Source organism: Aphidius gifuensis, linkage group LG2 (genome assembly GCF_014905175.1).
Source record: "Aphidius gifuensis isolate YNYX2018 linkage group LG2, ASM1490517v1, whole genome shotgun sequence".
NCBI lineage: Eukaryota > Metazoa > Arthropoda > Insecta > Hymenoptera > Braconidae > Aphidius > Aphidius gifuensis.
This window is the reverse complement of record NC_057789.1, coordinates 23,204,489-23,229,941: the sequence shown is the minus strand read 5'-3', so window position 1 is coordinate 23,229,941 and position 25,453 is coordinate 23,204,489. Positions and strand designations below refer to the sequence as shown.

Here is a 25,453-nt window from a genome sequence, read left to right as displayed (position 1 = left end):
GTTTGATGTATAGAAAATGATACTTAGCTCCATGAACTTTAATCAATGATAAACTTGCATATGATATGCATTTTTGCTTGTATATGAATTTTTTCAAATACAAGATTATATTGTCAAATTTTTTTTATATCAATGGACTTGATGAGGTACTTAGGGTAGCTATATGTATGATGGCGATTTCATTTCTCCCCTATAATTTTTACTATTTTTCATGCATGAGTTAATATTGAAATAATATATTATTTTCAAGGACATGTGCTTATATTGATTTTATTTTCTATGGTAAAAATAATTTCTCCAGTTCATACAAAGTAAAATGAGTCAAGACCCTATACTGGGGTCTCTTGATACTCTAAATTAGTATAAAATTTGGAAGAAAATCAAATGTGTATATGGTTCTAAAGACTCATTGATGATCGCATTTATCAAAAATATATGTAAAATCTTTTCACTATTATTATAAATTGTTGAAATTTGTTATTGTATATATCAAATTGATATTGATCAACAGAGTTTTTTAAATATTTCAAAACCTTTTTAAAATAGTAAAATGATCTTATGAAATAATTAAAATATTTTACAAGTATAAATTCGAAAACAAAAATACTCGTCTTTGACAGGAATCGAACTCAAATTCAGACGTTGAATCGGAACGTGCGTCTTGTAGAATGTAGCTGATTGGTCTGTATGAAAAGTAAATTTAAATTATAGCCGATCGAAGAACAACAATCAAATATGTATACGTGAATAATTTAATTTAATTTCTACAAAAATAAAAGAATAAAAAATGACATCAAAAGAATAGAGTAAAAATAAAAATTTATTCGAGAATAATCGATTGATAATGAATATATTTGAAAAGAAAGGTCCACTTTTTGTAAAGAAAAACTATTTATTAATATATATTTATTAATATATCATATGATTATATATAAATGAAAAAAAAAACTGTAAAGTTTATTCAACTTTTATTATAATTATAATAAAAGTTTAAAAATTTAAATCGTTATATATATACATATATTTATAAAATACGAAGTATATACATATATAAAATATAAGCTTACCTGTGACAATATGAATAGAATGACGTCAGCAAGAAAAATTATATATGTACAAGCAGCTTATTGGCAATATTGGCATTATTATCATAACTTTCGCTGCAATCAGTCAGTACAGTTCTCCCACTGAGCAATTGAACATTTCGTGCGCGAAAGTGGTTTTTTATCAAAGTTTTGTTGATAAGTCAAAAATTTATCTATCTCTTTAAAATTATAATAGAAAATTTGGCATACATCTAAACACAACTGTAAGTATTATATATTTCGAAAAAACAAAATTTATTTATTTAAAAAAATACCGGTAAATAATTTCCAATTAATAAAGCGTATAATTAGAAAAATTTAAAATTTTCGAAATTATTAATCAATTTAAAATAGTTATCTATTTTTTTTTTTTTTTTGCATTTTACTTATTTGCATTTAAAAAATACAAATACCTTTAAATAAATGTTATTTTTTTTATAAACATTATTTATCAATAAAACATAACCTCACAATTCAGTAGATAAATATTTTTCTTATTATTGATTATGCAATGTATACTAACATATTGTTTAATAATATTTATAGGTTTTTATAAAAAAAAAAAAGTTACAATGCATCAAGCAATGTTATGTTGTAATGGTGTACAAACACAAATTATAACTGAAGGAAGATGGGTAGAAGAAGGCCTAGCATCATCTGGAAAAAAAGATTTAGTACTGGTAATTCCAGGTAATCCTGGTGTTCCTGGTTTTTATAAAAAATTCATTAAATATGTTAAATTACAATTACCAACTGAGGTACCAGTATGGGTAGTTGGACATGCTGGTCACGTTCAGCCACCAAAACATCTTGCTTTTTCATCAAGTGAAAGCTCTCATAATAATTTATTCAATTTAAATGGTCAACTACGCCACAAGGTGTATACAATATAAAAAAATCATATTTAATTTGTTTTAAAATAACAATTATTATTACTTTTTTTTAGATTGAATTTATCAAAGAATACGTTCCAAAAGATGCTAAATTACATATTGTTTGTCATTCAATTGGCTCTTGGTTTGCTTTGAAACTTCTTGAAGATGAAGAACTTGCTAAACAAGTTGTTAAATGTTATCTTTTATTTCCAACAATTGAATATTTGGCTGAAACACCTAGTGGAACATTTTTAAATACTTTTGTAAGTATATTTGAACGTAATCTTCTTAAATTATTAATAATCAATATGAATTTTTTTTTTTTCAGCTTCCCATATTATCACCTTTCCTTGTTCTTTTTGCTTGGATATTTTCATTCTTTTCTAAATTTATTCAAAGAATATTAATACTAATATTTGGTCTTTTTTTTGGAGTAACAAGTGAATCAGTTGATCCAGTATTGCATTTACTAAATCCATTGGTGCTAAATCGTGTATTTAAACTTGCAATTGAAGAATTAAAAACAGTACGTGAAATTAATCATAATGTTATTGAAAAATATCCAAAAAAATTATTTTTATATTATGGTGCAAGTGATGGCTGGACACCTATCACATACTATGAAAGATTTAAAAATAAATTTCCATCAGTTGATGTTGAATTATGTAGTCGTGGTTTTAGACATGCATTTGTATTAACAGATGCAAAAGGAGTTGGTCTTATGATTGGAAATATGATCAACAAAACAATCGAATAAATTTTAATTGTTTTTATGTCATAGATTAATTATGTGTGTGTGAATATTTTATATTGAAATCCTAATTTAATCAACTACAAATATATATTCAAACAAAATAAAAATAATTACACAATGTTATCATATTGACATTTTATAATTATTTTTAATTTGTATATAGTAACAGCTAATCTAACTTGAATTCTTGGCTTTATGTGTTGATATTTAAATGTCGTAAAAAGTGCTAATAAATTGAATGTAAGTTTTAATAATCAACACCAAAAATGGCTTGAATTTTTTGAAATATTAATGCAACAATTATAATTAATGTTTATATATAATGTTTTTTTATATTATATAAAAAATAACTAACACTTGAAAATTAAAAAGTCTGAGATGCAATTTTAAATAATGTTTATATAGATTTGAAATTATTTTTATTGAATATACCAATTATTATTTTTGTTTATATAAAAAAAAAAAAAAAACCATGGTGAAGAAAATAGTAAATATAAACGAATTATTATTAAATTTTTTTTTATTTACACTTTTAATGTAAACAAAAAAAAATAAATAAATAAATTTAAATTTTCTGTTTGTCTTTCTTGGCTTGTTCAGCAAGACTTTCAAGTCGATCATGTTCTTCAATAAGAGCAGTAACTTCAGCTGCTGGTAAAATTTTAGTAACTGTCTTGCCATTTTCTCTTGTGAGTGTTGCCATTTCAACTAATTAAATAAAAATATTCATTTAATATTTAGTTAAAAGTATAAAAAATAAATAATAATTTGATTTACCTTTTTCAGATGTAAGCTTAGTCATATCAAGTGTTTTTGATAAAACTTTAATAGCCAAAGCTTGTGCATCTTTTAATGTTGTTTCACCTTCTTTATATTCTTGTTTTAATGATGATATTGCAGCTGCTGAATTATTACCAATACAAGTTGCTTTCCAACCACCATAATTACCACTTGGATCTGATTGATAAAGTTGATATCCATAATGTTTATCCCATCCCATATACAATATTGATACACCAAATGGACGTTTACCACCAAATTGTGTATATGCTTGTTTAACATCACATAACCATGATACAAGTTGTTCACATGGTATTGTTTCACCATACTGAAGTAAATATCTTTGTCCAATTAAACGTAATTCATTTGTCAATACATTTGCATCTGATGTTATACCAGCAACTGAACAAACAACATCCTCATTTAATTTATATATTTTTTCAGAAAAAAATACTTCATCAAGTAATTTATTGGTGTTTCTTCTTTCAGCAGCAAGTAATATTCCATCATTTGCCAGTATACCAAGACAAGTACCAGCATGACTTATTGCTTCCATTGCATATTCGACTTGATAAAGACGACCTTCTGGTGAGAAGATTGTCGTTCTTGTATCATATCTTCGTGCCTAAGTAACAATAATAAAAACATTAGAAATATATTTGTTGTTATTTTGTTTATCATTTGTTGTTTGAATAATCATAAGTTGATAATTTTTTGGTTTTTTATGCTCAAAATTAATTGTGACAGTCGTTTGACTGTGGGACTGTTTTTCAACCAAAACTTGTATTGTAAAAATAAAAAATTTAATAATATTTTAAAGCTATAATTTGACAATTGTTTGTTTTATTTTTTTTTTAAATATTTTTTAGTTATTGTTTATTAATTTTTGTTTTTAAAAAAATATATAATTATTTGACAAAATAACAACGAGATGACAATGCAATCTACCATAACCTGAATGTTTCAGAACATTGTCAAAAAAAGAACAAAATAATGTTATTATATCTAAAAAAAAATAATTAAAACAATAAATTAAATATTATTATTAATTATTAAACTCACCATGATTTGTGATAATCCGTAATTTGATGTAAAAAATTTATCAATCAATTAACAAATGATGATGTTTGCGGTTTGCAATATTCTCAAAATATTCTGTAATGTTCTGTAAAGTGCAGTAAAGTGTAAACTGGTGTAAACTGTCGATTGATCTGGGAACATTTTCTGGTTGAAGAAAAAAAATCCTAACTTCACCCTAGTAACTACTAACAAACTCGGTTACTTTTTTTTTCTTCAAGATTGCTCCAAACTATTCATTATTATTGTTATTGTTTAGAATGCATACATTCAACATGTCGGCAACAATCCAAGTTTTGATAAATAAACAAATGTAAACAACTTATTAAAAAAAACAACATAATAATTAAAGTGATTATCAATATGGGAGAAAATAATGTTTTGGCAGTTAATCTTTTAAATGATACTAAAATTTTAAACTTGACATATTCACCAGGAAATACAGCTGAAGATCTCTGCATAAAAGTTAGAAAAAAAAAATACATATTTTTTATAAAATAATCTAAAAAAAGATAGCATAATAAATTTAACATTAATGAAAAAATTAATTATTAATTCATTGTTGTTTTCTGTTTTTAAAAATAGATTTGTAAGTACTTGGAAATTGGTCCAGTAGCAAGACACTTATTTGCTTTGTGTAATAAATCAACAAAAAATTGGCTTCCATCAAATGAAGAAATTAAAAAAAATGATAAAATAAAATATGAATTTCGTTTGCGATTTAAACCATCAACAATTGAAAGATTAAAAAAAATTGATATTAAAGCATATGATTATTATTTTCATCAAGCAAAACATGATGTATTGGAAAATCGTGTACCAGATATTATTTATGAAAATTATAGACATGAATTAATTGGTCTTGGTGTATGTGATATGTATCGTGCAATGTTAGAAAAGAAATTAACACGTGATGTTGTTGAATCAAATTATAAAAAATATATACCACGTGAATGTATTAAAAAACATTCATTTTTTATTAAAAAACCAATACGTAATGCATTAGAAAATTTAGCATGTGATCCATTAGGTCATAGTGTATCATTTGTTACAGAAGAATATTTAAATCAATTTAAATCAATGGCACCAAATTATCCATATGAAGAATACAATGCAATACTTGATAAAGGTTTACCAAAACCTCAAAATATAAAATTACGTATTAATTCAGAAGAATTATGTTATATTGAAATTGGAAAACAAAAAAATGATAAAACAAATGATAATATTAATAAAAAAGATGATGATAAATGGTATAAATTATGTACAATTGAAGAATTATGTTTTATATCAATTAGAAAAGATTGTACAGTTGAAATATCAAAAAAAAATGGTATACCATCGTATCTTAAATTTCCTTCAAATTCATCATTATTATCATTTGTATCAGCACTTGATGGTTATTATCGTTTATCAATAAAATGGACATTTAATTTATGTCGTGATGTTGTTACACCAAGTTTAGAACGTTTACATAAATTAAAATGTCATGGTCCAGTTAATGGTGAATTTTCATATTTAAAAATTAAAGAAAAACGTTCAAATAAACCTGGTACATATATATTACGTGAATGTGATAAAAAATATAATGTTTATTATATTGATGTTTGTGGTAATGATTCAAAACCAAAAACTTATAAAATTGAACAAATATGTGATGATGAATTTATACTTGCTGATTGTGTTAAAACATTTAAATCATTAACACAATTAGTACTATCACATAATGATCCAAATGGTAACTTATATTTATCTGAATGTATACCACCATCTGAATATGATAAATCATCATTATTAATATGTGCAAATATAAAATGTAATAGTGATGTTGCTGCTGATGAAGAAATAATAAGTGAATTATTAGATAATGGTCCAAGTTGTATATCACCATTACAATTACAAATATATAAAGCTCAGCCATTTATTAAAATTGATAATTTTGGTAATCCATGTGAATCAATGACATCACTATATCGTACAATGTGGAGAATAAAAAAAGGTAAAAAATTAGAAGCAGCAATTAAAGTATTAAAAGATGAATATAATCAATATACAAGAGAATTTTTAGAATTAGCTGGTAAATGGGCACATTTACGTTCTGGTGCACTTGTTAGATTATTTGGTTTAACAGTATCACCAGCTGTTGGTATGGTTATGGAATTAGTTAAACTTGGTCCATTAGATGTTTATTTAAGAAATAATTCACCACAAACAATTAAAACTGTTGATATGGTTGAAGCATCAGCATGTCTTGCAACTGCACTTTGGCATTTAGAAGAAAGTGGTATTGTACATGGTAATATAAGATGTAGAAAATTATTAGTACATGCACATACTGATAATAGATTAACAGTTAAATTAGCTGATCCAGGATTATTTCGTTATACTAATTCTGATATACATTGGATACCACCAGAATGTTATGCTAATAATGAACTTGCAAGACGTAGTACAAGAGCTGATGTATGGGCATTAGGTACAACAATGTGGCAAATATTTTCAAGAGGTGCATTATTACCACCATGTAAAGATATTGATGCTGTTAAAAAATTTTATTCAAATGGTAAAAGATTATCAATACCAATTAATTGTCCAATTGAAATTTATCAATTAATGCTTGAATGTTGGGGTGAATATAGTGGTCCAAAAAAACAACCACAAGCAATTATGCGTGATATTAATCAAATATTATATCAAGTTTATAATTCAAGAAGAAAACATGCATATGCAACAGCATGTCCAAAATTATTTAATGAAATTCATATTGATAGTGATACAAGTGATAATATTTCATTATCTGATAATGAATCAAAAGCAAGTAGTTTATATACTGATAGAACAAGTTTACCTTGGGATGATAATGATGATAGTATTGATCATTTTTCAAGATTTTCTGAAACAGATCATGATGCTGAAGCTGAACTTAATGCTTATTTACGTTCATTAGATAATGGACGTGCTGGTGATGGTTTATCAGCATTAAGACCATTACTTGATAGTGATAATGATACTTGTAATAATACCAGTGGACCACTTGGACAAATGCAAGGAATATTTGAACTTGATGCTGATTGTAATGTTATATTACAGGGTAGAATTGGACAAGGTTTTTATGGTGAAGTTTATAGAGGTACACTTGAACGTGATAAAGATTGTGAACCACAACAAGTTGCTGTTAAAAAATTAAAAACACGTGCACTTGAATCTGATTTACGTGATTTTGAACGTGAAATTGAAATTATGAAAACATTAAAACATCCAAATGTTGTTGAAATAATGGGTGTTATTTCAGAACCAGAAGTATGTTTAGTTATGGAATTTGTAAAACATGGATCATTACAAAGTTATTTAGCAATACATCGTGAAACATTAACACATAAATGTTTATTAGGTTTTGCACTTGATATTGCAACTGGTATGGAATATCTTGGACGTAAAAATATTGTACATCGTGATTTAGCAGCAAGAAATATACTTGTTGCTGATGAAAATCATGTTAAATTAAGTGATTTTGGTCTTGCACAAGTTACTGGTAATAATGATTATTATATATTACAAACAAATCGTGATTTACCAATAAAATGGTATGCACCAGAAAGTTTAAGAGATGGTAGATTTTCATCAAGAACAGATGTATGGTCATTTGGTGTAACAATGTATGAAACATTTGGACTAGGTGAAGATCCAAAATTACCATACAACGATGGTGATAATAGAAATGATGAAGAGGGTAGTAAATATTTACTTGATGAACTTGAAAGTGGAAGAAGACTTCCATGTCCAATTAATTGTCCACAAACTATTTACATTAAATTAATGTATTCATGTTGGCATTGGGACAGTCGTTTAAGACCAAATTTTACATCTTTATGCAAAGACATCAATGATTTACTTGAACAATATTAATTTAATTAAATTTTTTTTTTTTTGCAAATATGTATTTGTAAATAATGTTTTTTTTATTAACAATTTGAGACAAATAATTTTTATTTTTATCTGATCAGCTATTTTTTTAATTATATTTTATTATTCAATGTTGAAATATTACGGAGATGGGATAGACTTAAAGTTTGCCCCCATCATAGTATTGTTTAAATAATAAAACGAAATGTGTATCAATTAATTATGTATATGTAATAAAATAAATAGTTTTAATACTTTTTAATGTAAGTCAAGATATTTTTAAAATTTATATTTATTTAAAAATCAGTGATATAGTCATTGAACAATTATCTGGATTATTTAAATTTTGTCGAAATAATTGTGCATGTTGCCAAGCATTGTCACCATTACCACCAGTCAATTCAGCAATAATATTTATTTCATTTGAATTATTGAAGCTTTTTGTTTCGAAATTTTTACAATTTTCAATTTCAATTTTTTTTAAAGTATCCATTGATTTTCCAATGACCGACCATTTTATATTTCCATTTTCAAATGTTTCAGTTATTGCTGTTAATTTAAAATTTTCAAGATATCTATTGCTCGGTAGTTTAATACGCCAAATTATTTTTCCAAATTCACTATTTGGTTTTCTTGATAGATAAACATTATTCCAATCATTTTCTATTTTACGAAAAATATTTTCACAACTATAAATACCATTAATCCATGTATTTTTTTTATCTATAACTTTTTTCGAATCATCAATTAATTCATATATATCTTCAACAATAAAATAACAAATTTTACATTCTTTAACATCTTCTGGAATTTTCCAAACATTTGGTTCATGTTTTTCCTAAAAAAAAAAAAGACAAATAATCAATAAATATTTTAATTAACTTTTTAAATATCTATGTGTAATTAATTAATTTAACTAACTGAAAATTCGCCTCGTGAAATCCTCCAGTCAACATCCCCAGAAATTCTACCACCATAATCATCGTCATCAGATACTCTCATTCCTGGTGGAGGCTGCAAAAGTTCAACAAGTTCCATAATACGTCTTTTAGTAACAAATGCTTTTCTAGCAGCACTGTAACCATGTGCACTTTGTCTTCGTTCATTTAATTGCCAAATAAAAGATGACAATGATTCTTCAGTACATTCATTTCTACGTTTTAATACAATTTCTTGTTCCCTCGTATATCTCCAAGTAACATCTTGAACTTCATCCCTCGAATATGCTATGACATATGTCAACTTTTTCTTCCAGCCTTTTTCATAAAGAAGAGGACGATCAATTGTATTTTCACATGGATCAGCATGTATCCATCTGTTGGAAGCTACTGACCAAATCTAAAAAAATTTTAAATACATTTTTTTCTTAGCTCAAATATTCAAGACAATAAAACGCGAATAATTATAATCTAATATTTTAATTATAAAGACATATTCTCTAGAAATTAATACTCCAAGTTTACCTCGGTCCAGACATGATCAGTCTCATCATGTACCAGTCTAGCATCATATCCAAGTGTTCGACATATTAATGTAAATGCATTTGCCCATTCACCACATCTTCCTCGTCTTGTTGTCAATAAAATTTTTGGATCATTGTATCTTGGAAATTTTTCTTCTTTACCACAATCAGCACATTTATGAATTTCAATTCTTGATACTCTTGGATCATTTGGCATTTCTGTTCTATTAAATTTACAAGATGTTTTACAAATACCACATGGTAAACTATTAACCCATGTGAAAAATTTATTTTTAAACCAATCTAATAATTCAACAATTAATAAATCATCAATTGTTATTTTATTTTCACTTGTATCAGTATTATCAATTGATTTTTTTGATTTTATATTCATCTGTAATGATCTCATACGTTTCATTGCACCAATTTGTAGCACATCAATTGGAATATATTTTTTTGTATATTCTTGAAGATTTTTATCTTCATATTGTAATACATCATTGAACATACTTTCAATTTTATTTAAAAATGTTGGTTTATTTATAATTATTTTTGGTTTTGTACCAGTTACTTTTGGAATTTGTGGATTTATTATTTTTGATTGAAAATCATCAAGATGTTTTTTTACATCTTTAATTTTTGATATTGATGTATTCATTGGTAGAAAAAAATATTCACCGTCCTGAAAAATTTCGAATATTATATAGTAATAATCATATTGATATTTAAAAAAAAAATATTTACCTCTTGAAAACCAATTTCAAATAGACACTCAATACCACCAGAAGCAGGTAATAATTTATTCATTATAACTTGATTACCAACTTTAATTCGACGATATTTAATGTCATCTGGATATTTCATAATATTATCACAAATATCCAACAATACTTTTAAAGCTTTTAACTTTATTTCTTTGTCATTTTCATTCAGCAGATTTAAACAATGTTGTAAATTATGATCCATTGTATAGTTTATTAATTTAAAATCTGTTTTTTAAAATCGGAATTAATCAAGTTATTTTTTATTGTTAACAAGACTGAATTTGTGATGATGATAAAATATATATATAAATGTAGGAAGTGTCTACACTGGTTTACACTTTACACTTTACACGTCAGTTATTTTACTCCATTTTATCATTATTTCGGAGCTGACATTAGCGGCTGTCAGCGACTGACATTCAAGAAAAAAAAAAATATAAACAAAAAATACTCCATTATTTTGAAGCAGTTGAGGGCACTGGTATCGCACTCCACATGTATTATTTTGTTTACGTTTTGTTATAACTGCCCAGTGTAAATATTGTTGGTGTCAGTTTTCATAATTTTGTTTCTATAACGACTAAGTATATTAATAAATAAATAAATTTAATTTTGTTAATTGATAAATAAATTGATTTTTGAGAAATTGTTTTTGACGTATTGTTAATTTTGTATGTGGGCTGTATGTGTATAAGAATTTCCCAAAGTTGAAAACAAGGTTAGGACTGTTATGTTGGTTATAACTATTAATTTTTTAATAATTAGCACTGTTATAATTAGCGAATAATAAATTAATAAAATTTTCAAAACTTCTATTAATTAAGTAAATAATGTATTACTGAAAAAAAATTAAAAAATGACTGACTAGATAATTTTTAATTTTATTAACAAATTTAAAAAAATATAAGAATTTAGTTAGAAGCAATTTTTGAATGATTCATTAATAATAATAATTACAATTGCAGTTGTATTTTACAGCATGTAAACAAAACTTCAGTACAAGCCAGAACGAGGACGAGGCAAAGAGCAAGTACGAGCTCGACGTCAACGCTGCACTTGACGTTTGTTTAAAACTGAGTTATTCTGAAAGTCTGAAATTGAGGTCACTTCTATCGGCAGAAAAATGGCAGAATCACTTGGAAAAATTGGGTATTCGGAGAATTCTAATTCTTTTATTAAAACTGAGAAAATAGAATTACCTGATGATCCAATAATTGATAACCCAACCGAAACAATTATGGTTAAACTGGAAATTCATCAACCGTATTCTCTTGCACCATCATCAAGTCATTCCGATGAAACAGTCGCAATATCACGTTTACCTTTAATAATTGCTGAAAGCAAACAAAAGTTAGAAACCAGACCAAAGGAAATGCAAAATAATCCTGACCGAATAGAAGCGTTATCAGTTGCAGCTGAATATATGCAGAATGATTGTGCTATAAAAAAAGAACCGAAGTTTGAAAATGATCCTGATGAAAAAATAAAATCATCACGTGTACCATTAACACATGCTGAGCGTCAACGAAAGTACCGTGCTAAACAAAAAGAAAAACATAAACTTCAAATTAATTCTGACGGAATGGTAGCATTAACACCTGCAGCTGAGTATATGCGGAAATATCGTGCTAAAAAAAAAGAACAGAGGCTTTTAAATAATCCTGATGGAAAACTAGCCTTGTCATTTGTACCTATGACAAATGCTGAGCGTCAGCAAAAGTATCGTGCTAAACTAAAACAAAAAAACGAATTTGAAAACAATTCTAACGGAATGGAAGGTTCATCACCTGCCGCTGAATACATGCGAAACTATCGTGCTGAAAAAAAGAAACAACAAATTCAAAATAATCCCCAAGAAATATTAAAATCAACACGTGTACCATTAACACATGCTGAGCGTCAACGAAAGTACCGTGCTAAACAAAAAGAAAAACATAAACTTCAAATTAATTCTGACGGAAGAGAAGTGTTATCATCTGCAGCCGAATACATGCGGAAATATCGTGCTAAAAAAAAAGAACAAAAGCTTCAAAACAATCGTGATAAAAAACTGGATTTACCATCTGTGCCTTTGACAACTGCTGTACGTGTACGAAATTATCGAGCTCGACAAAAATCAAAATCAGTCAGTGAATCTGATAATTTTAATTCTAATCATTTTGTAGCATTAAATATCGAAAATTTCGATTTGAATGATTCTGATTTAGATGATAAAAACTTTTTTGAAAATAGCTCCTTAGAGAGTGGAGATTCTGATAATGATAATGATGATGATGATGATCCTCTAAGACTTACTCCAGTCTAAAAGACTCTTGCAATTATTCACGATGTAAATCAGTTAAAAAAAAATTGTTAAAATAGTCTCAATAAATTCTGTTTATAAGTCAAACTCATTAAGAGAGCTCTAAAGTACCTGTAATTACATGTAAGAATTTTATATTATTTTATTAATAAATTTTCGTATATCCTTCTATTATAAAAAGGACACTTGACCGCTATTTATTCGTGATGTGATTGGCCAAAATTTTTTAGCTATATCTATTAATATTACTTCATAAAAATAATATATATAGATATAAATATTTATATAAATAAATATAAACATAAATAGAAAAAGTTAGTGTGTGGTAGCTACGTGTGATAGCTAATTATATTTTTTCATTAAATATAATAATACGATTGGCTTAATAAAAAGCTGTAATATGACTTTAATACTTTGATCAAGCAACGATGCAACTACAATGATTCAATAATTGTTTATAATTTAATTATAAATGATATTTTTGTTCATTATTACGATAATTAATATTGATTATTCACTTGAAATATTCATCTGATTTATAACATACTATGAAGATATTTTTTATTGATACTATCATAGACAGCCTTTATGGTTTTTGATTTACTGATTAAACCGACATCTGAATAATTTATATTTTCAATAAAATCATTTAATCAATGATAAGCATCCAACGAAGTCAGGTGTCAAGAACAGCCTTCTACCCAGTGAGTACAGACTTTTTTCATGTATACAACAAAACATTTAATTGAAAGAAAAAACAAAATCAATATTTTAAAAAATTTAATTCAATTAATTTTAGAGCGAGTAAATTTATATTTCAACCATCATTGGAACAAAGATCATTATTTCAAGCTGCCATAAACTGGTGGAAAAGGGAAAAAATGATTTAAAAAAAAAAATCGAAATGTCTAATCGTTTTCATCATGTAAAATCAGTAAAAGAATTGCTTCGTGATGAAACTCCTCAATGTATAAAAAATATAAAAATACCTTATCATGATAACTTATCATGAAATAATCCTAATGTAGATTTTATTTTTATTAAAAATTCTATTGTTTTTTCACCACTTGCATAAATTATTTCGGGTAATTGTTTTATCAATTTATCATAAATTTACTCGCTCTAAAATTAATTGAATTAAATTTTTTTAAATATTGATTTTGTTTTTTCTTTTAATTAAATGTTTTGTTGTATACATGAAAAAAGTCTATACTCACTGGGTAGAAGGCTGTTCTTGACACCTGACTTTTTTGACAATTAAACAAAACATAATAAGACAAATAATTAAGGTTGCTTACAAGGGACATAGTCGTACTATTATTTAGGCTTGGAGGACTCGTATACCACTACGTTTATTTTGTGGCCCCTCTTTAAAAATTTTGTTACGCTTTTGCCTTAAAAATCGTAGTGTGTGTGTAAACAGATAGACACCTACACTATTCCAGCAAGCAAAATGGAAATCGTGAGACACTGTATTTTTTTATATACTACCACTACTACAGTGCATCATTGTGTATGTCACGTTGGTGTATAACACCCCGCTCGGCAAGTAAAAAGTAAACAAAGAGAAGAGAGCAGTGTTGCCAGATCACAATTCTCTCATGTCCTCTCGTTGCGAGAAAGACGAAAATTTCAAAATTTAACATTAAATATCTTTAAAAATCAACGTCAGAAAAAATTTAAATTTTTTTATCGTATTCGTCTTGCCGAGCACTACAATTTGATAGTAATTTGAAAATTTTTGAGTGAAAAACGAACTCGTTAAAAATAAAAATGTACGGTATATCAACTTATAGTCCTATCCTCGCGTATAAAAGTTGTCAACTTTGACATTAATTATCTCAAAAAAACGACGTCAGAAAAAATTGAAAAAAATTGAGAGTATAGATATTTATTTCATTTGAAAAATGAGCCAAAAAAAAAAAAAAATTGAGTGACGATTTAATTATTTATAAGCAACCTTAACTTCAGCATTTTTTTTTTTTTTTTTTTCAATCCTAAAGATTTTTTATGTCAGCTATTTGTAACTCGCAGTATACACCTGTTTTTATTTATTCATTTTTTCTTTACCAGCCACGTTGAATTTTTTATTACTGCGTAAAATTTTGAAGTTAAAAAATAAAGAATTGACTGATATTTAAACAAACGTTTTTTATATATAAATATCATGTAATGTCCTTGCAAGGACATTTGGATAGACATAAAATTATGCAATGAAAAAAATTGTATTGCATATATATCAACAATTTTATAATATTATATTTTTTAACTTTATATTTCAAGTAGTATTTTTTTTTATTGACTTGCATTGTCATAAAAATAATAGTGTTTTTTACGGAAGCTAGGAGCCATTGGCTCAGCCGCAGTATTGTATTCTGTAATGAAAAAAAAAAAAAACGTTCATAACTTACGAACTAATTAACAAAAAGGCATCGTATTAGGCTTAAATGATGCGCCTTCGAGAACTTTATGGCTTGCATTGTCGATTTTTCCACCATCTTTAGTAGTTTTTGAGAGAAAAAAATAAAACGTTAAACTAGAAAAAAAAAAAAAATCAGACATTTAATTTTTTTTTTCAAAAACTATTCAAGGTCAAAAAAAATCCCGCATATCCCAGAACAGAGCTTTTTAATAGCTTTTAATTAAGCCCAACATAATGTTTTTATCTTCATTATCCTGAAAGTTATAGTACTTTTGAAAAATTTTTTGATCAATTTTTTAACAATTTTGGAAAATTAGGCAATGGATAACTCAACATAGAATTGACATGGAGACATCGTATTAGGCTTAAATCATGCGTCTTATTGAGAACTCTATCGCCTGCATAATAGGTTATTTCTGCTATCTTTGATAGTATTTGAGTAAAATAAAATAGGATATCATTTTTTTTCTCAAAAACTATCCAAGACCGATGAAAAACCCATATTTCCCATAACAGAGCTTTTTTAGAACTTTCAATTGAGCCTAATTTTCCTTTCTTCATTATCCTGAAAGTTATATAGCATTTTTAATCAATTTTTTAACGATTTTGAAAAATTAGGCAATGAATAACTCAACGTAAAATTTGAAAAGAGACATCGTAATAGGCTCATTATTTGCGTCTCCAAAAACTCTATCGCCCGCATCGTCAGTTTTTTCCGGTATCTTCAATAGTTTTTGAGAAAAAAAAAATAAAACTTCAAAATTTAAAAAAATTAAGAAAAAAAATCGGATATTTAATTTTCTGTCTCAGAAATTATTAAAGATACAAAATATACCCGTATACCATATGATAGAACTTTGTAAGGACTTCCATTTGAGTCTAATTTGATATCTCTACCTTCATTATCTCAAAAATTATAACGGTTTCAAACCAATCTGGAAAAAATAGATATTGAATAGCTCAACGTATAGAATTGAAATAAAGTCTTTATAATACTCTCATAGTTTGCGTCTCAAAAAACTCTATCGCCCACATCGTGGGTTTTTTCTGCTATCTCCAATGTTTTTTGAGAAAAAAAACAATCTCCAATGTTTTTTGAGAAAAAAAACAATAAACATGAAAATTTATTTTTGAATAATTTTATTATTAATAAACCATAAAATTATTAAAAAACCATAATTTTATTAGATCGGAGAAATTGAGATAACCATGGCCCTAGTCGGAGTATTGAAAATTTTTTATTTTCAACGGGTAACGTGGGCCAAACGCTTTAACAAACGTTGCCAGATCTTTTTTTATTTCTTTTATATATAGCTATTTTATCATATAGATATTTATTTTTATATTTTTTACTCACAAAATTTCATCATTAATATTCGAACCATAATTATACAATTTTTTTTTAAATACAAATATAATTTAGATGATTTTGGATAAGAGAAGGAAATTACAAAAGGCAATAAGTTTGATTAAAATATATAATAATCATTCGAATTAATCGTATGTTAATTTGTATTTTTTAAATACAAAAATTTAGTAACGGCTGCATTCTCTTTGAAAATTGAAAATTTTCAAAACTCCGGCGGGAGGACGCGTTAACTCCGAAATTATAATTTTTATTTATTATTTAATAATGAATTGTAATATAATAATTTTTTATATATTACAATTATTCATTATATTAAATTTATTTATAAAACTTTAACCTCAAACTTTCAAAAAACAGGATAAATACAAAATAAATAAACTAAATTAATTCCTAGAATTGTTGAGTGCTACCATCTGCCATCTTAAAAAAAAAAAACTCTAATGGTAAAAATGAGTGGGTATTATGCTCTACAGTCACAAGTGCGCATGCGTTTGGCAAAAAAATGATGAAAAAAAAAAATAATGATTGTTTAAATCTTCATTAATTGTTTAAATAATCAACTAAAAAATCTCATATTATAGTCAAAAAATTTGTTAGAAAATTTTCTACAAGCTGTTGAGCCAATTGAGCTCATTGAATGATTTCTTTGTGGTTCATTTTATTTTATAAACTACTCACTCTGATATTTTTTATAAACAATCGCTAATTATAAAAAAAATAATTGTTGAAAAAATTTCAAGTATGGCTCTGGTTGTAGATTTTTTGACGAAGAATCCATTAAAACTAGCATAAAACCTCTTAGTTGATTTTTAAAAAAGTTATGTCTGTTCCAAAAAAATGTCGTTTCAGTTTTTCTTGAATAAACAAACGAATTCGATTTTAAAAAATATAAACTTTTTTTAATTATCTTTATTTCATTATTTACTGTTATCTGTGAAATTTTCGCATCCATGATTTTTTCTTAGTTTTCTTAATATCTCGCTTCGAAGATTTCGTTACATTTTTCTTTTGTCATTTGTACACTCAATAATTACCCAAAGAATTTTAATTTTATCAGAGGCTCTAGAGCTCGTCGAGATCTTCAATTTGAGCCTAATACGAATTATCTAGCTTAATTATTATAGAAGCTATGAGCGGTATTCATAAAACATATAGTGAAAAAAAATACTATAGGTGGGACGCTTCGCGTCTATCCCACCTCCGTAAAATATGAATAATTATAAACGATAAAATAACATTTGTAATTTATTTATTATTATTTTAATATGAATAATTTTTTTTTAAACATTAAATATAATTTATAAAATCAATTCATTTTCATAATGATCCAAGTTGATTAAAAAATAATTTTCCAATTGATTTTATATCAACGTTTTTTTATTCTTCTTCTTCTTCTTCTCCTTCTCGTTCACAATTCATCGAAACTTTGTCAATGTTATATCTACTAAAACATTTTTGAGTAGTAAAATTATTATAAAAAAGATTCAAATGATGTATTGCCCGTTATTGAGAACAAACAGGCCAAGATCGGCCGATGCTCGGCGAACATCGGCCAATAATCGGCAAAATTAATGGCCTTAATGCGCCAAGCCTGGATCGTTACGGTAATTTATTATAGCTGCCATTACTCAAAATAATATTCGCTAATATTGATAAATTTCCCATTGATATATTGCCAAGGTAAGCCAATTTAGACCAACAATCAGTTATTATTTTTTGATTAATGGGCCATAAAATTTTTGAAAGAAGTTACGGTAATTTAATATCGAGCCATGAATGGCCCAATGATTTTTCAAGATAAAACCAAGTATGGCCCATTTATTATTCTCATTGAAAAAAATATTTTTTATATTTTTATATTTTTTTATTATTTATTATTTATTATTTAACAATGGCTTTATTATACAATTATTAATAATCAATTGAAAAATTATCATTAAACATTATTGAAATTTAATTCTACCTGACTTGAAATCGGATCTTCCTTGCATATCCTGAAGCATTACCACTGCATGGCTATTAACGAAAGTCATAAATAACAAATTTTACGAATCAAATCAATAAAAAGACCAACTATTACCGCCCAAAGTCATATTAAGCTTGGCCAGTAATGGCAACCATGCGTTGGCCATTTATGATTAAAAAGATTCATTAATGGCAGACAAGCAACGGCCATTAATTATGAGCAAAGATTTCATGAATAAAACAAGCAATGGCCAAAAAGTCAACAATATTACAATGAATTTTAACCAAGCAATGGCCATTAAAAGTCTACAAGACTCTGGCTGATATTTTTTACCAAGCAAATGGCCATTAATGTATCATAAGGTTGGTTCAATGATTTAAAACAAGCAATCCATTAAAAGTCTACAAGACTAGGCCAATGATTTTAAAAAGCAATGTCCATTAAAATCTATTGTTCAGAAATGATCTTTAAACAAGCAACGCCATTAAAAGTTTACTAAACTATCCGATTGATCGTTAATTGTAAATTTTCATTAATTTATCTTTTTTTAATTTTCCAATGATTCGCAAACAAGAATTTTTACAAATTTATAAGCTTGTCGATGATGGCAACCAAGCAATGCCATTTTATCAGCAAGAGATCGGCAAATGATTGGTAACCAAAAATTATTGAATTATAAGGCTTGGCGACGATCGGCAAAAACAATGGAATTAATATATCAGCCAGCTTGCCCATGTATTATTGATAATTATAAACCATTTAATAACATTATATTTTAACGATGAATAATTTTTTTAAACATTAAATAAATTTAAAAATCAATTCATTTTCATAATGAACCATAATTGATTAAAATAATTTTCCAATTGTTTATCAATTTTTAAATTCTTCTTCCCATTCCTCTCTTCACAATCATTTTTGTCAATGTTATATCTACTAAAACATTTTTGAGTAGTAAAATTATTATAAAAAAGATTCAAATGATGTATTGATTCCGTTCCTTGAAACATTTCAGATTTTATGCTCGACAATTTGTTATTCGACAAGTCAAGCTCGTTTAAATCAAGCCCAGAAAAAGCTCCATAATGAATTTGATTTATTGAATTATGGGACAAATCAATATTTCGTGATTTTTTTGTACTTTTAAAATGAAATACATTTTTTTCAATAATTTTTAATCTATTATTTCGTAGATTTATATTTTTCATATTCACATGATAAAATGAATTTGGCTTTATTTCTATAATGTCGTTATTAGACATGATCAGATCACTAATATTAAAAAGTCCTTTAAAACTATTCTCATTAATCCTGTAAATATTATTATAACTCAAATCTAAAACTTCGAGATTCGAAAGACCTTTAAATGCACCAGAATCGAATTTCATCAAGGAATTACCAGACAAATTCATGGCTTTAAGATTGCTTAAAGTACAAAAAGCCATTACGTTAATTATCCAAATTTGACAAGATGCCAGTGTTAGCAATGACAATTTTTCATTAAGAATGAATGTGTCAGCCTCGATAGTTTCCAATTTTCCATCATAAATTTTCAGGCTTTTCAAATTCACAAGATTATTAAATTTGTTTGACAATGTTTTTGTATTTTGACTAAGAATCAATTCCAAAAATTCAAGATTTGGTGTGTATTTGAAAGTATCAATTTCTAATTCAATTGAACATGGATGAATAGTTAAATATTTTAATCCTTTCAAGCCATTAAAAGACTCTGGTGCTAATTTCAATAATTTCGTTGTAGACTCGAGTATCAAACTAAACGCATCTAATTTAATAAATGCGAATGGAGCAATCATTGAAATATCAAGAAATGGCTTTTTGTAAATTTCATCTTCTTTCATCTTTGCATTTTCAATAAACTCAATGCTTATCAATATATCAAAAAATTTACAAGCTTTTACACTACTGTATTCTTCACAAGCATATTGACCATCAGTAAAAACAATTGTATTCATTGTTATTATTACAAACGATAAAAATAACGAAATATTTTTCATGATTAATTTATAATTAATATTTTACTTCACAATAATCAATATAGTTTATTCGACTTACTTCAACTTGTGAGTTTGAATTGTGTATGAAATATAACTTGAAAATTATTATGAAAAATAAGTCGGGACATAGTTGGTTGCAAATGATAAAATATTTATTGACACGGAAAAGATTATTTTTAATGTGCAGTCGTCCAGTGATAGAGTCAAATGATTCATTTTATTTATTTTTTATTTATATGGAATTGAAAGAATAATATTTCGGAATGCTTTCTGTTGCAAAAAAATAACCACCAACTTGTGGAGGCCGAATATTTAAACTATCAGAAAAAAATAAAGTAATAAAACTTAAATATTTTTTTGCAATAACTAAAATAAATTATTTACTTTGTTTTAAACAAAAAAATTGAAGATAAAATGAGTGAACTAATGTTAAAATTTTATATATTAAATATATATTGTCACGGAAGTTTTTTTTTATTTGTAAATGCATTTGAAATGAAGATATTTTTGCATACTTAATATCACGAAAAATATCATTGACCATCGAAGGTCAAATGTTTAAAATTTATTTTCTAAAAAAATATAAATAACAGAGGAAAATTAAATTTTTTCAGCAAAATTAAATTGAATTATTATTTTGAATTAATCACTTTAAAAAAAGAAATATTTAAATGTCCTAATGCTCGAATTCAGATGAAAATTTTTAGTAAATGTCAAAATAAATATTTATAAAATAATTATATAAAAAAAAAGTAATATCAATAATAGAAATAAATATTGCATCCGGACCCTCAATTGCACGGAAAAAAATTTTTAGCTGCAGTCACGAGGCGTTTGGATAGTTAAAAAAGGATAGTTGATTTAATAATCAAGCCCGATATATTAAAAAGACAATCGGTTAGTTATTCCAGCCGACTGGATAGCTAGCGTGGCTAACCAACTCTTCAGGTTCGACATAATCTCAATGTCAACAGTTGTTGTGTTCATAACCTCTCTTTTTTGACAGATACACCAAATTATTATTAACAATGACTAAAATAATCCATATAGTTATTAAAAATTTAGCATAAGATTTTGTATTCAAGTTGGCGTTTATTTGGTGCATCAAATTTAGTATAAAATTAATTAGATAATAATTTTAAAAATTAGTAAATGTACATTAATATATTGTTTGTACTTCGTATGTCTATATACTTATAGTTATGCATATACGCAATCCTAAATAGCTACTCCAGCGATACCAGCTTGTCAGGCTTTGGATAGCTACCACAGCTATCCAAAGTGTAGCTAATGTAACGAGTAGGCACGCTGTTTTCACAAGAATAGTAACCTGTCAAATGTGGATTGCCAAAATAACAATCCTCTGCTAACTATCCAAAGGTTAGTTAGCCGTGGATAGGAGAGACAGCTATCCAGCTCGTTGCTGCAGCTAAAAATTTTTTTCCGTATGTAATACTCAAAAAAAATCACAAACGATTCATACAATGATTTCATTTTTCTTGGATTTTTGATTATCGTTTTTTTTTTACTATACGGATTTACAGAGCATGGTATTTTAGTTTTTTTTTATGAAACGAAATAGTAATGATAAACACAGTCAAATGGTAAAATTAATTAGAGTAAGGAAAAAGTAAGAAAGTATAATTTTATATACCCTTAATTTTTTACGGAGGCTAGGAGCGATATGCTCAGCCGCAGAATTGAAACTTAACGACTTTCCCGCCGAGCCACGAGCGCATGTACGTGACGGGACGGAAATTTCTGTTCTCATAAAGGGCTGGACCCAAATTCAGTCCCGTGGCACCCCATAGTGCCCCCCGTAGCTAAGGAAAAGATGTAGCTAATGAAAAAATTTAGCTGGTAAAATTATGCAGATATTGTGTGTTTGGCTATAATTAAAACTAAGTAAAAAATCCAGCTAAGGGAAAAATTATGTAGGTATTGATTGTTTGGCTATAATTAAAGCTAAGTAGAAAATTTAGCTAAGTAAAATAATGCAGATATTGGTGTGTGGCTACAATTACAGCTAAGTACAAAATCTAGCTAAGTGAAAAATCTAGCTGAGTAAAATAATGTAGATACTAATTGTTTGGCTACAATTACAGCTAAGTAAAAAATCTAGCTAAGTAAAAAATTTTTCTGGTAAAATAATGTAGATATCTAAGTTTTTTTGTTTTTTAAGAGACTTAGGTTTTTTTTGTAAAATTTAATTTTTTTTTCTAAGTCCATTATATTTTGAACTTGGCAAAACTAGACGAAACTAGTCAAAAAATAAAAATGACTACGGGCGGTTATGGAAACCAGAATGGACGATAAGTCACGTCCCTCACCGTGAGAGTACCACGGGACTAAATTTGGATATTGCCAAAAAAATACAACTACCATGGCAAAGCCACAATAATGTGAGATGGGAGAGAGACAGTAAAAAAGGCCTCAACCCGTGTAGGAATCGCCAAGCATGGAAACATGGCCATACACTGGCCGATAAACGGCAGCCCATGATTGGTAGCCAAGCAAGGGCCATTAATGGGATATACTTGGCAAACGATCGGTCCATTATTGTGTTGCCAAGATTGGCAGTCTTGTCTTGGCCAACGTCTGGCCATTAATTAGCTGGCCATTCAATGGCCGCCATTCATCGGCCAATTCATGGTAAATGCATTGCTGGCCGTTTAATGGCTGCCGTTCATTGGCCAATTCATGGCAAATTCATGGCTGGCCATTCAATGGCTACCGTTCATCGGCCAATTCATGGCAAATTCATGGCTGGCCATTTAATGGCTGCCGTTCATCGGCCAATTCATGGCAAATTCATGACTGGCCATTAATGGCTGCCGTTCATCGGCCAATTCATGGCAAATTCATGGCTGGCCATTTAATGGCTACTGTTCATCGGCCAATTCATGGCAAATTCATGGCTGGCCATTTAATGGCTGCCGTTCATCGGCCAATTCATGGCAAAATCATGGCTGGCCATTAATGGCTGCCGTTCATCGGCCAATTCATGGCAAAATCATGGCTGGCCATTAATGGCTACCGTTCATCGGCCAATTCATGGCAAAATCATGGCTGGCCATTAATGGCTACCGTTCATCGGCCAATTCATGGCAAATTCATGGCTGGCCATTTAATGGCTGCCGTTCATCGGCCAATTCATGGCAAATTCATGGCTGGCCATTAATGGCTGCCGTTCATCGGCCAATTCATGGCAAATTCATGGCTGGCCATTAATGGCTACCAACCATCAGCTAATTTTTGACAAAAAAAAAAAGAAGACAATAGAAAAAAAAAATTCAACAATGGAGCATTAAAATTAAATGAATAAATAAATATATTTGTATTTGAATAATCATCTTCAAAAAAGTCTACAAAGTCTACGAGTGAACTTAATTACTACAAGAGAACAAAAAACTTTCGAAATATATATATCGCGCTCGTGGCTCAGTTAGTTAAAGCATAGGTTTAGTGTAGGTTTAGGTTTTCGGTCGAGAGTTCGCGCCCCGCGAGAGGCAGGAAAAAAAAAACATTTATTATAAAAAAAAACAGAGTTGGACTCGATAATCTATATATGCAATTGAAAAAAAAAATATTTTTTTTATTTTTATTTATAAAAAAATTGATTTCGCAAGTAATGGGCCAATCTTGGCAAATGTTAATGGGACAATCTTGGCAAATTTTAATGGGCCAATCTTGGCAAATGTTAATGGGCCAATCTTGGCAAATGTTAATGGGCCAATAATGGCAGCCAATATTAGAATGGTGTAACGCGCCAGGCCCGGCGTATGAGTGGCCCATTAATGGCAGCCCATTAATGGCAAAATTTCGCCATGCATCGGCCGTTACATGGCCGTGTTGTAGTCTCCTACACGGGAAGGCCTACTTGCTAAGTGGTTCTAATAGAACCACACTCTCGGGGAATAAAAATAAATACATAAATAAACACTGTAACACACATATATCGAGAGCTTTGAATAAAATAAAATGAATAAATAATAATTAATTAAATTAAAAAAAAAAAAAAATGAATCTGAGCACATGTAATATTTATTTATGTAAACATGAATTTTATACATAGAAAATCGATAGCGTGTAAGAATAAATTATCATGATACGTATCATCTTATCGATTATCTGAAAATTATGAGTTGTTTATTTCAAAAATTTATATTTTTCTCGACATGTAAATTAAATATTTGTTTGAATTAATTATGAATCAATGACTCTGCCATAAAAGTCTTTTAAAGACATCCGTTTTTTATGAGTTTTTCGTATATTGTTAATTTCATATAAAATGTATTCAACGCAGCTAGCTCTGGGAGAGTGGGGAATGTGATTTTTGTATAAATATACAACTTTTGTTAAGTGTGCTCTCATCACTCAATAAAATATCAACACAGTAAGAATGGAACGTAACAAAAATAAAAACAATTTTATAATATTTATATTACTTCTGCATGCACTTGTCTCTGTTCAGGTAAATCATTTTTTACAAATACATTTTTCAATTTAAATTTTGACATTGTGTTTTTTTTTTTGCAATAATAATTTTGCAGACACGTAGCTTGTTAGATATACAAGATTCAAAAGGGATAACTAATAGCGTTAATTTTTCATTGAATGATGAGACATTGGACAAGGTGTGTATGACACCTTCATGTATTGAAGCCGGTACGAATAAG

General features: G+C 27.5%; 5 protein-coding genes across 7 annotated transcripts; 3 read left to right on the top strand and 2 right to left on the bottom strand.

Annotated features, from left to right (window-relative positions):
* Positions 1-1,098: 1,098 nt before the first annotated feature.
* On the top strand, positions 1,099-3,109 carry LOC122849588 (lipid droplet-associated hydrolase). 2 transcript variants are annotated; one of them, XM_044148354.1, is made up of 4 exons: positions 1,099-1,362; positions 1,632-1,963; positions 2,032-2,223; positions 2,289-3,002. In XM_044148354.1, exons 2-4 carry the CDS (start codon positions 1,658-1,660, stop codon positions 2,715-2,717), a joined length of 927 nt encoding a protein of 308 aa, XP_044004289.1. In that variant the 5' UTR covers positions 1,099-1,362; positions 1,632-1,657; the 3' UTR covers positions 2,718-3,002. The 2 variants fall into 2 exon arrangements, with proteins under 2 accessions (XP_044004289.1, XP_044004288.1); XM_044148353.1 differs by having other exon boundaries at positions 1,101-1,309; positions 2,289-3,109.
* On the bottom strand, positions 3,106-4,722 carry LOC122849594 (proteasome subunit alpha type-4). The gene is made up of 3 exons (XM_044148361.1): positions 4,557-4,722; positions 3,492-4,119; positions 3,106-3,422 (listed from the first exon to the last, which is right to left on the bottom strand). The coding sequence occupies exons 1-3, from the start codon at positions 4,557-4,559 to the stop codon at positions 3,280-3,282; spliced, it is 774 nt and encodes a 257-aa protein (XP_044004296.1). The 5' UTR covers positions 4,560-4,722; the 3' UTR covers positions 3,106-3,279.
* LOC122849542 (tyrosine-protein kinase hopscotch) lies at positions 4,620-8,748 on the top strand. The gene is made up of 3 exons (XM_044148274.1): positions 4,620-4,721; positions 4,831-5,036; positions 5,157-8,748. Exons 2-3 carry the CDS (start codon positions 4,935-4,937, stop codon positions 8,475-8,477), a joined length of 3,423 nt encoding a protein of 1,140 aa, XP_044004209.1. The 5' UTR covers positions 4,620-4,721; positions 4,831-4,934; the 3' UTR covers positions 8,478-8,748.
* LOC122849563 (peptide-N(4)-(N-acetyl-beta-glucosaminyl)asparagine amidase) lies at positions 8,749-11,161 on the bottom strand. Its single transcript, XM_044148317.1, has 4 exons — positions 10,681-11,161; positions 9,938-10,618; positions 9,396-9,812; positions 8,749-9,312 (listed from the first exon to the last, which is right to left on the bottom strand). The coding sequence occupies exons 1-4, from the start codon at positions 10,900-10,902 to the stop codon at positions 8,767-8,769; spliced, it is 1,866 nt and encodes a 621-aa protein (XP_044004252.1). The 5' UTR covers positions 10,903-11,161; the 3' UTR covers positions 8,749-8,766.
* Positions 11,162-11,192: 31 nt separating this feature from the next.
* On the top strand, positions 11,193-13,205 carry LOC122849582 (MATH and LRR domain-containing protein PFE0570w-like). Of its 2 annotated transcripts, none has more exons than XM_044148346.1 (2): positions 11,193-11,418; positions 11,679-13,205. In XM_044148346.1, exon 2 carries the CDS (start codon positions 11,824-11,826, stop codon positions 13,003-13,005), a length of 1,182 nt encoding a protein of 393 aa, XP_044004281.1. In that variant the 5' UTR covers positions 11,193-11,418; positions 11,679-11,823; the 3' UTR covers positions 13,006-13,205. The 2 variants fall into 2 exon arrangements, with proteins under 2 accessions (XP_044004281.1, XP_044004280.1); XM_044148345.1 differs by having other exon boundaries at positions 11,666-13,205.
* Positions 13,206-25,453: the final 12,248 nt, after the last annotated feature.